Below are 12,090 nucleotides of genomic sequence, written 5' to 3'. Positions count from 1 at the left end.
ATGTATAAAAACATTTAAGGTATTAAATTTTTGTTTGTTTTGTTTAGTATCTTTCAGAAGTGAATGATATTTACTTATTTATTTATTTATTTGGTACCAGAGTTCGAACTCATGACCTCGTGCTCGCCAGGCAGGTGCTTATGCTGCTGAGCTAAATCCCTGGCCTTGAAGTGAATGATTTTAGACCTTGAAGTTTCACTTAAAGTTTAGAGCTGGATGTGAAATCACAGCACTTTTAGAGGCTGACACAAGAGGATAGCAAAGTTCCAAACCAAAGTCCCAAAAAAAGTTGCCCAACTTGGACAACTTGGAATCTTAGCAACTTAGTAAAACCCCGTCTTAAAATAAAAATAAAAACATGAAGGGCTAGGAATGTAGCTCAGTGTGAAGGTCCTGGGTTCAATCCCCAGAACTGAAAAATTAAATAAAATAAATGAATGAATAAATACTAAATAGGTAAAGTTTAGATAATTTCGTTTCTTTATAATATTATTTTATAATCAGTTGGAATACTGTCTCAATTACATTAGCCCAGTGGGAGGAAAAAAGTGGAAGTATTTGTAGCAAGAGTCATAAAATTTCAGAACTAGAAGGTTCTTAGGGAAGTCACTTTGGTTTAATATGAATAAATTTGAAGCCCACAAAGATTACGTAACTTGGGGCTGGGGATTTAGCTCAGTGGCATAAGCACCTGCCTTGCAAGCAGGCAGTCGTAAGTTCAATCCCTGGTACCGATAAAAACGAAAAAGACAAAAAAAAAAAGATTAAGTAACTTGACTCAGGTCATAAGACATAGCAGAATGACAGAGCTAGAATCAATTCTCTCTGAAGGTCAGCCAGCTAAGGTTAAAGTTAGCCTTATCTGCTTTCAACTTCATAAATTTTTGAAAGCTTTAATGATGTTATCATTAATAGAAACTTATCCTTCTAAATAGTATTTGTTAAAATTAGGGAATGCTAAACCATTCATTACCAGAGTCCTATATCAGTGCAGTGTAAATTTATGTAAAAGTGTGACTTTAAAAGCAAATTAATTATTCATTAATTCCCTAAATTGAAACATAAAAATATAATGATTTTCATACTATACTAAATGTATTTCTAATCATAGCCAATTCTCTTACCATCAAAATCCTTATTAGGCAGTGCCTTGACATCAACTATAAACAGTATCAGTATCATTTTCCTTTAGTAAAGGCATTTTCTATTAGTAGACATTTATGTCTCCATCATTCACAAATTTTACTTCTTACCTATGCTGTACCTTAATGGATTATTAACTCAAGTATGAAGCACTGCTTCTTTTATCTCAACTTTTATTCAGCGTTTTAAAAGTGCTATTAGTTCTAGAATGTTACTTATGTTAAATAAGGAAATATGTTTTTGGGAAGGAATTGTAGCTTTATGATTAAGTTAAACTTACACTGTTTCTTATTTTCATTTGCTATCAGTCATTTCTTCTGCTCATTTCTAGACTAGAGCATTTGATAATGCTTAATTTTTATAAATGAAAAGTTAATGTCAGTTCTTATTCTAATAGAGAAAGTTATTGTTCTATACATTGGGCTGGGCAAGAAATTTAACTTACATACTTTTATAGTTTATTTCACATGTTCCAATATTATTTTACTTTTTGTACTAGCTCATGCATGCATGTAGCAGTTATATACTCAAGAGGGTGGGTGATACATGAGTGTTATGAGTAGATTTTTTGAACCTTTTGCCATGTACATTTGTTATTTTATAATATTTTGATAATTAGCATCAAAATAAGTTTATTAAACATTTTTAAAGAATGGCAAGGAAAATTAGTCTTACTAAAATTTGCAAAAATATTTTTCTTTGAGCTTCTGTGCAGAAAAGTCAATCCAGGGGTGTGTGTATGTGTGTGTGTGTGTGTGTGTGTGTGTGTGTGTGTCTGTGTGTGTGCGTGCGCGTGCGCACGCACATACATGTGTAAGTAGATGAAGGAAAGATAAAGTACCAAATGTGAGAAAATGAAGATTAAAATAGTCTGTTATCTAAAGGTATGTGTAGATAAGATTAAACATACTTTTTAAGGTCCAAGTAAGTGGCTGGATTTATACTTAGATTTTCTCACTTCTAGGCATACTGATACTCCTCCTTGCCCTTCCAAGGCAATAAATGGTGCCTTGACGTATGACTTCTTGTGTGCATGTGAACAGGAGCATGCTCTGTCAAAGAATAACCTTTCTGAATTATTACTAGACTGATTTATCCTTTCATACACATATGTAATGGCCATTTGTTACTGCAAAAGAAAAAATTGGACTTTTAAAATGTGTATAGTGCTCACTTTTTCAGCACATGCATTAAAAAAAGTATATAATTTTAACATGTGAAATTTTGTTGCCTTTAACCTTTATAATTGAGCTATCTGTTGTATATTTTTAACGGACAGTGTTCGTTGAGACCAGCTCACTTTATTCTTAATTGTATAACGTGATGATAAAATGGGTATTTATTTCAATAGTATTAATTTAGGTGATTTGTTAGATTTGGACAAGATAACTCCAGTAGATCCTGTTAACAGTTTTATGTTTAGAGGTTAATGAGGTATTTTTCTTTAATTTGTTTTTACTGAATTAATATTTTGAAACTAGATCATGATGGTAAGGTTAGGTAAGGAAAATTGTACTTTTTAAGTTCAAACTTAAAGTACATGACAAGGTACAGATTTAAAAATTAGTTGCTTAGAATTGCACATGTATGTAGAATTGCTGCTAAATGAGGTTCATGGCCATTATTGTGCTCTGTTTTAAAGCTTATTTAAAAATTTACTTAGCCCCACATTGTTCTTCTCATTACCTTACTCAAAGATAAGTAGATTTAACTAAAAATGTATAGAAATACTCTTTTTATACTATACATCGTATAACATTTATTCTGAGTAGTTTATAATGTTGTTAGGAAGCATATTGAAAGTTCTTCACTCAGACCTTAAAACACTTTCCCTTTCTCATTCTTCCTGCCTCTTGATCTCTTGGTTTTTATAATCTTCCTCCTTATTTTGTAGACACTGCTCTCCTGTTCACTACTTCTTCTCTGTCTTTACGTCTCATCACTGGGCCTCTCTCAGTGTCTGTTTTCCCAACCTTCATCCCAAATTCCAGCTGTATATCTACAACCAGTTGGTCAGGTAACTTTGCACCTTTTTCAGTGCACTCTTTGATAGAGCATGCTCTGTTCTTTATGTTTTGTTTGCTTTTTTTCCACTTTTTTTTTTAACAGTGTGGAGGCCTCTTGTCAAATATGTAGATTTTACTATTAATTTGATATGATGATTATTCAAGAAATGAAATGACAGTTCTGCTTGTGCTGTTGATTGATTTTTGGATATGTGAATGCATTTTTGTTGGTTATTTACTGCTATAGATTTAATACCAATAATATGAGTAGCCCATATTTCGTTTAGACATGCCATTTACATTTTAAGAGTTTGTTTGTAGCCTCTGATGTAATCAGATTAGTAATTTCTCAATCTGTTGCACCTAAGATATGCCTGGCTATTTAATTTCAGAAATTGGGTTAAATTGAGAAATTTTAGACATTTAATGCATACTTTCACTCAAGACGTTTGACTGGTGATGTATTCTCAATATGGAAAAATGATTTATCACCTAACGTTGTATCTCTTAGGTAATAGGAACCAAACTGACTAGAACTGAAGCAAAGCCAGAAAAATTTGAAAAGAGATAAAAACGTTTTTGTTTGCTTGCTTGTTTTGAAGCTTTGACATTTGTTTTTGTTGTTGTTTTTGGTCTTCATTGTTTTGGGTTTTGTGTATTTTCTGGTCTGAGCTTTCAGGATAAATGTATCATTTGTTACAAAAAAGAACCACCTATAAAAATGAATTTATGTATTAACATTTTTAGTCATGATTGTCCGTGTGTCCTAGAGATTTTTTAAATTTTCCACTATTTTTCCTAATCTTATGAAACATTATATGTAAAACAAAATTCTCTCATTTTCTGAATAAGTCAACTCATCAAACTTTGTTATTTCATACTTTTTTTTTAGAGAGGAATAGTGTGAATGTTCTGCTTTTGCACAGCTTGTTAAGGTGCTGAGAGAGCTTTCAAAGGGATCTCTGCATATAGATTTCTTCTATAACTGTTCTTTATGGTGTGATCACAGGTTTCTGACAAAGCGAGAACAAAAATTAATGCAACGACGACAACATGCAGAAGAGCTCCTGGAGTGGAAGCGCCGTTTGGATGCAGAAGAAGCTGAAATTCGTCAAATGGAAAAACAAGCTTTAGCTGCCTGGGACAAAGAATTAATAAAATCCAAAACTCCTAAGAAACAATCAGAAGACCAGAGAATAGAACAGAAAGGTAATAAATACTAACCTTTCATATTACAAAATAAGGCCTAACATATTTGGAAGACATTTTATTTCTCTTTACGATGTTAATGATTAAAGATGAAGAAAGCAATACAACTATACATGCTGCCAAACTCAGAAAGATAAAGTATGAGGAATAATTCTTCATCAGTATGAACTTGAAAACTTGGAAGAAATGGGTAAATTTTTTTAGAAAAGACGGCTTACCAACGTTTTGTCAATTGGAAAATGAGACCCTTCTTACTCCTTTGGCTAGTAAAGAAATTGTACCCCAGTAGCTAAGATCTTTTTACAAAGATCTCTTCTGGCTTTAACAATCAATACATACAAGGGGGAAAAAAACCCAGGCATGTAGTTTTTTACTCTTGTTTTGCTCAGTATAGAACTCAGGTCCTCATGCATGCTGAGTAGACTTAACCACTGAGCTGCACTTCAACAAATATGTCTATTTTAAATCAATATGATGACTAATGTTTAGATTTTAATGTAACAAATCATGAGAAGTTTATTAATATAGTTTAAGGATCTATTATAGTTAACATTTAAGAAACCTCCACTTAGCAAGTTTTGGTATACATCAAAAAGAATACACATATATAAATATTCTTAGAAATCTCCCTTTTCTAACTATATATTTGTGGAGGATGGATTTTTCTGCATATGTTTCAACTACAACATATTGCCACTGGTTGAATACAAAAGCATATACAAGCATTCTCTTTTATGGTAGACATTAGCAGTATTTATTAATAAAGTGAAAACTATTCCTCTTGTGTAACTAAGCTTTTATGGAAGAATATATTTATTTAAAAAAACTTTAAATGCTATCCATACAAATATGTAATAGGTTTATTAGTGCTTTCCTGAATAAATTATTTGAAACATTTTTCAGTTTTAATTCTAGTGTGATAAATACTGACACATATATCCATAACTACATAAACTAAAACTCTTTGGAGTCCTCACTAATTTTTTAAAGTATGAAGGGATCCTGAGCCAAAAATTATGAGTACTGTTACTCTAGAGCAGTGGTAGTGAATTGGTGGCATATGTGCCACAGCGAGCCGTGTGTATCATTGAAATCAATAAAAAGTTTATGATCACTGCTTTAGAGCATACCATATTGGTGCATGCATATGGTGCATTTTACAAAGTTTTTACTTTTGTCACTTTTAGTAAATAGGATGTAGAGTCATGCATCAGTTAACAATGAGGATGTGTTGTAAGAAATGTGGTTAGATAATTTTCTTCATTGTATGGACATCATAGAGTGTGTATTCATAACCCTAGATACACAGACCTAGATATTATAATTCAGACATTTGACATGATCTCTTCTCTTGATTATATCAAGTATAAACACAAGCTGTATGAAGCTGCTGCAGGCATAACATAGCATATTGTTTTATGACAGTTTTTAAATAAGCAGAAGGAGTACATTTTAAAATGATAATAAAAAGTATGGTATAGTAAATGCATAAACCACTAATGTCATCTTTGATGATCTTTATAAAATATTGTATACAATACTTAATTGTATGTCCTATGCTTCTGTATACTGTAACTAGCAGCACCATAGGTTTGTCTCCATCCACATTACCACAAACACATAAATAATGAGTTATACTATGACTTTACAACAGCTGTGACATCATTAGGTAATCTGAGATTACTGTTATATATGTCATGTTTGACTGAAATAATACTATGCAGGCATGTCTGTATTTTAAAAATAATGACAAAAATTGGCCAATAATTAACATTTCTTTAAAGGCATCTAAATTTTGCCAGTCTCCTGTTCACATATAAGTGTTAAGTGGTAATTCAGAAATCAGGAATTCAATCAGCTACCACCTCAAAGACTTTGAAAAAGAAAAATGATAAAAAGTGTTGGCAAGGATGTGGAGAAATTAAAAATCTTTGTGCACAGCAGGTTATAGTTTCTCTATAAACAGCTAAAAAAATAAACCCTAAAAAATAGAATTGTTATGGAATCCCAACAGTTCTGTCTCTGAGTATATACTCAAAAGATTTGAAACAGGTTCTCAAAGAGATATTTGTGCAGGCATGTTTATAGCAGCTTTATTGTAGTAGCCAAAACATGAAAGCTACCCAAGTGTACACTGGATATTCAGATATGGCAGATGCATATGATGGAATATTATTCAACCATAGAAAGGAAGGAGAAATTCTGACAATGTTATTACATGAGTGAATCTTGAGGACATTATATTAAATGAAATAAACTAGTTAAGTACCTACAAGTAGTCAGATCTGTAGACAGACAGTAGAAGGATGGTGGCCAGGGACTGGGGATTTGGAGGATGTAGAATTATTAGAGTTTCAGTTTGGGATGATGATAAAATTCTGGAGATGACAGTAGTAATGGTTGCACATAGTATGAATGTACTTAATGCTGCTGAACTACATGCTTTAAAATGATGATGGCAGTTAGTTTTGTGAGTGTTTTACCATGACTTTAAAAAATTAATTTTAAAGCCTGGTATGGTGGTGTATGCCTGTCCTCCCAGTAGGTGAATCCTCCAGTCTGAGGCCAGCCTGGGCTACCAAGTGAGTTCAAAGACAATCTGAACTACATAGCAAGACCCTGTCTTTAAATATATATATATATATATATATATATATATATATATATATATATATATATTTTTTTTTTTTTTTTTTTTTTTTAAGTCAAAAAATAGGGGGAAAGGTGCATAAAGGCACATACTCTAACCAGAGTTGGCCACCACTGGTTTACCTTTGAGATGTATGGAAGTTGAACAGATGGAAGTGGTGAGGGATGAGTATATAAAATAATCACTTTTATCCTTCCATATTGTCTGAAGTTGTTATTTCTAACTTCTGTTCTTCTACAGTACTTTTTACAAAATTTGTTGTTGTTGTATGTTTGTTTGTCTGTTTTGAAACAGGGTCTTGCTACATAGTTCAGGCTGTTCTTAAACATACTATGTAGCCCAGGCTGGCCATGAACTCAGCTGTGATTCTCCTGCCTCAGCCTCCAGAGTACTAGGGTTACAGGAATACACCACCATGCCCGGCTACTACTTTTAAAATTTTTAATCAGGGAAAAAGACAAAAAAAATTTCATCTGTATAAACTTCTGATTGGAGGAGGTAGTGGTTCAGGTGACTTTTTCTCCTTTACAGTGTTTCATATTGTGAAATTTTAAAATGTGTATATGTAACTCAAATACCTACTTTCAGAGTTATAAAGTAGAAATGTAAAGGAATGCATTCTCTTCTACTAAAATTTAGACATTTTCTAAACCATTTTCAGTACTGCCTTTGTATAGATGAGTTATTCTTGATGTTTAGAATTCATTCACTCATTCTGATTATACTACCATATAAAACATTTAGAAATTAGTTTTTAGGTGTAAAGATGTAACTCAATGATAAAATCCTTGCCTGCCATACACAAGGCTCTGAGTTTGATCTGTAGTACTGCCCCAAAAAGAAAGGTAGCTTTTCAAGGAGATGTTTTTAAATGTCCTGTCATCCTGTTTCTTAAAGTAAAATATCATTTGGGATACAGATACTTATTATTTTAACTAAACTTATTTTATAAATGTACAGACACCAAAAAATGCACACACACTTCAGGAAAAGAAAAACATGTAAATATTTTAATACTAAGTTTATTGAGACATCATGAAGTTAACATAAGTTACCTTTGTCCTCTGTAATTGCAAGAGGTGCTTAAAGTGGTGACTCTTAGCTTCCCGACATTTATTAGTGTGATGAAGTGCTGCTTGGGTAATCTTGGTCATTGAGATTGCTTCATATGCAAGGGCCAGCAGTGTAGTGGGTTTTCTGCAATGTACAATATCCTCTAGGGTCCCCCATGAAAGTAACAGCATCTTTAAAAAAGAAAAAACCATACTGTTTTTCTTTTCCTGAAGTGTGTATACATTTTTTTGTGCAGACTGTATTTTCAGGTCCAGGAGACCATTACAGATCTTAAAACTGTTTTACTGATAGATACAAAGCGTATTATAACCTAATCCTTTTGAGGCATTGTAACTTATGGAAGCAGTGAAACAAAACAATGTATATTTTAAGATTATATAAGTATAAGTGAAAATTTTTCTGTTTAGTGTCAAACATATTTTTGTTTTTCTAGGAATAACAGAATCTACAATAGACAGGAAATTCTGGAGATGAGACAGTGCTACTAAGAATTCTAAAAATGCTAATAAAATACATAGTATACCCCCGGTGATGTTTTCATCTCTGGCTTCTTCATTTGTAGTGCTGTGTACGTCCTACTGTATAAGTACACCAAAGTTTAGTTAACTTATTATCACTAGATAATTTGGTTTTCTTACTGTTTTTGACTATTATACCAATCCTGCCAATAAGTATGAAGAAATTCTGCTTTATATAAGCAAGGTTTCTATAGGATATATATCTAGAAATTGATTTGCTGGATCATAGAATATGACATGTTCTGATCTTTTTCAAGTAGCATAAAATTATTTTTCCAAAATGGTTGGAACACTTTGCATTGCCAAAGAAATATAAGAGAGTCATAATTGCTCTGCATTCTCGCAGTTAAGATTGCCAGTCACTGTCCTTGCTGATTGTATGATAGCTATCTTCCCTCGTTAGTGTCAGTCAAAGTTCTTAATTAAACAGACTCTGTAGTAGATGTTGTGACAAAGTAAAGAAATTATACTTAGATGCAGACAGTGAGTTTATGCTACATCAAGTGTAAGAGTTTAGTTTCTCTAACGAAAATTTTTATGGTTTTATGTATTTTTTCTTGTTTTTCTAGAAATAGTAAGTGAAGAGGAATCTCCTTTACCGTCCTACAATCATCTGAATGATGAAAGCTCGATTCCAGAAGAATTAGGCAGCCCTGCTGGTATATATGTAACACCCGAGTCTGTAGGGCAGGAGCAGCAAGGGAGTCCAGATCATAGCATACTTACTGAAGAAATGGTTTATTCACAGGAACTAGAATCTTCCACCTCTCCTAGTAAACATGTAAGTTAATGTTTATATCTTCAAGCTTCCTTAGTAAGAGCTTGTCTGAGAGGTGTATTATTTTACTGGTTGTTTGAATGGTTATTTTATTCCCACTAGTGACAGCATTAGCTCCCCATATTTGTGAGATGCAATATCTAACATGTTGAATAGAAATAAAGTTTTTATTAGCTTATAGATTTATAAATATATGAAGTATAGTTTTAATGGCAGTTATAAAGTTATATGCTTTCAAATCTATTAATATTGACTATGTATGAACTTTTAAAGTCTTTAATAAAGATAATTGGTGGGAATAGTGTAAGTCCTTCCTGAAATCTGTGTTTTGTCCTAAAAACAGTAAGATCTTAGCCCATAGCAGAGTTCCTGTATTATAGTTTAATATAATCCAGAAATGCTTGGCCACTCATAATCAGAATGAAAATAATAATGTTATTGCCTTAAAGCAAATCTGAAGCATGTAAGTTAGAATAGTGCTCATTATTAAAGATTTTCCGTACTGGCTTTAATTCAATCTATACCATATAGATTAAAAAAAAAACTTGGGGGGCTGGGGATTTAGCTCAGCGGCATAAGCACCTGCCTTTCAAGCTGGCGATCGTGAGTTTGATCCCTGGTACCGATAAAAAGTTTAAAAAGTTTTAAAAAAATTTTAAAAAAAACAACAAAAAAAACTTGGTGATAAAACTTCACTATAGAAACTTTTTAAACTTTATTTTATAAAATATATCAAGAAATTAGCATAACATTAAAACTTAGTGAACAGTTTTTTTAAAATTGGAATATCTTTCTTAAGAATTTTCATTTTTAACATGAATATAAAGAATTAACTGCATATCTACCATTGAAAAATTAGTCAAGGGGCTGGGGATTTAGCTCAGCGGCATAAGCACCTGCCTTGCAAGCAGACGGTCATGAGTTCGATACCCGGTACCGATAAAAATGAAAAAAAAAAAGAAAAATTAGTCATATGTGTTATATGCTACCTGAAAGATTTGGAGGAAAATCATTTTTTGTTCAGTGAAGAGCTGATTCCATATATTGCTGTGTACTTATGTACATATTTGAAAAACTTTTTAGATGATAAAAGTCTTCCAATTGAGTTATTGTGTTGGTGATTTTTAAATTTATTTATTTATTTTTCTTTTGGTACCAGGGATTGAACTCACAACCTAGCACTTGTCAGGCAGGCGATCATGCTGCCAAGCTGAATCCGTAGCCCCTGATTTTTAAATTTATTATGTGGTAATAATAGGCTTATATAAATAATCTCCTATTACCACAGTTTTTACCTTCTAGGAATATGTAACCAACTGTGCATTTTATCACCATCTTATTAGTTTCTAAGTTTCTGTAAATCTGTTACATTCTACTAGCATCTTATTCATAATACCCACAAACTAAATGAATACTAAAAAATAGGGTTTTTTTTTTTTTTTTACAAGAAAATATATCAAAATCAAAATTAGTGATGTCTCTAGGGGCTGGGGATTTAGCTCAGCGGCATAAGTGCCTGCCTTGCAAGCAGGCAGTCGTGAGTTCGATCCCTGGTAACGATAAAAAGGAAAAAGACAAAAAAAAAAGAAAAATTAGTGATGTCTCAAAGTGGTTTTATAATAAAAAAGTACTTACTTATCCTATGCTCATAGTATACTAAATACTTTACATGGATTCTAATCTAATCCTCATAACTGAGTAGATTGCTATAGTTCCTGTTTTAAAGAAATTTGTTGAAAGTCACAGGGATAGAAAGTGATTATTCCAGGGAATCAACTTAGGCATTCTACCTCTTGATGTCAGGGAAGAAATTAGTTTTTCATAATAATCTTATAGACAGTCTTATTTCTGTTTACTTTCTCTTAAAAGTAATAAATACTTAATTTTTGTAAATTAAAAGGGTAAATACCACTGACACAATAACCACTTTTAAATTTATTGTATATTTTTATTTATTTATTTATCTTTTGGTCTTTATGAGACAGGGTCTCACTATGCAGTTTAGGCTGGCCTTGAGGTCACTTTGTAAACTGTGGTCTAGAACTCACAATGATCCTCTTGCCTCAGCCTCCCGAGTGCTAGGATTACTAGTGAGCGCCACCATACCCAACTATTGTATATTTTTTAAAAGTACACTTTCATAACTTCTTTTTTTGCCTTTAAGAAAAATGAAGGTCTTTATAGCATTTGTAAAACTTTTCGGTTTTTTTTCATGATTACTTAAAATACCTTGTAAATAAATTCTTTAATTGGCTAGGATCTCAGATTTTAAATAGAATTTCACAATTATATCACAGAACAATTCTCATTTTGTTTTCTGTTTAAATAGTCACCTCCCAAAAGCTGTGCATCTGTGTCAAAACAGGAGTCAAGCAAAGGAAGTCATAGGACTGGAAGACAGTGTCATCTCCCTCTGAAGTCCCGTTACCATTGTTATAGTTGGTCTGATGAGTCGTTATCTATGACACAATCAGGTAAGGCTAATAATGACTTTTTCTTAGTATAGTATTTGAGTTATTCTTTGTCTAACCATAGCTTGGTCTAACCATAAATAGAGTGTCATCCTTTCTTGCATTTCTAAATGCTTTCTTCTTGCCAAGTGTAAATCATCTATTTGTTTGTCAGTAATTATATTCCTGAATTCAGAAAACTTGATAAACTTTTATTTTCAGGTATTAGTGGACTTTTGTTGCATCGCGTTCTGTGATTTAG

The 12,090-nt window shown here is 32.3% G+C and overlaps 1 protein-coding gene across 7 annotated transcripts in view; it reads left to right on the top strand.

Moving 5' to 3' along the window:
• Cep350 (centrosomal protein 350) overlaps nucleotides 1-12,090 on the top strand; it is a 175,849-nt gene that overhangs the window by 108,666 nt on the left and 55,093 nt on the right. For 4 of the 7 annotated variants that reach the window (XM_063239727.1, XM_063239731.1, XM_063239728.1 and 1 more), the window contains 4 exons: nucleotides 3,038-3,160; nucleotides 4,159-4,358; nucleotides 9,170-9,381; nucleotides 11,708-11,852. In XM_063239727.1, the coding sequence (XP_063095797.1) occupies nucleotides 3,038-3,160; nucleotides 4,159-4,358; nucleotides 9,170-9,381; nucleotides 11,708-11,852 (680 nt within the window). The remainder of the gene's footprint in view (nucleotides 1-3,037; nucleotides 3,161-4,158; nucleotides 4,359-9,169; nucleotides 9,382-11,707; nucleotides 11,853-12,090) is intronic. The other 3 variants (XM_063239730.1, XM_013157954.3, XM_063239729.1) reach the window with 2 other exon arrangements.

Source organism: Cavia porcellus, unplaced genomic scaffold (genome assembly GCF_034190915.1).
Source record: "Cavia porcellus strain 051 isolate PalLab524CR breed Dunkin Hartley unplaced genomic scaffold, mCavPor4.1 scaffold_29, whole genome shotgun sequence".
NCBI lineage: Eukaryota > Metazoa > Chordata > Mammalia > Rodentia > Caviidae > Cavia > Cavia porcellus.
The sequence above is the reverse complement of the archived record's forward strand: the minus strand, read 5'-3'. Positions and strand labels throughout refer to the sequence as shown.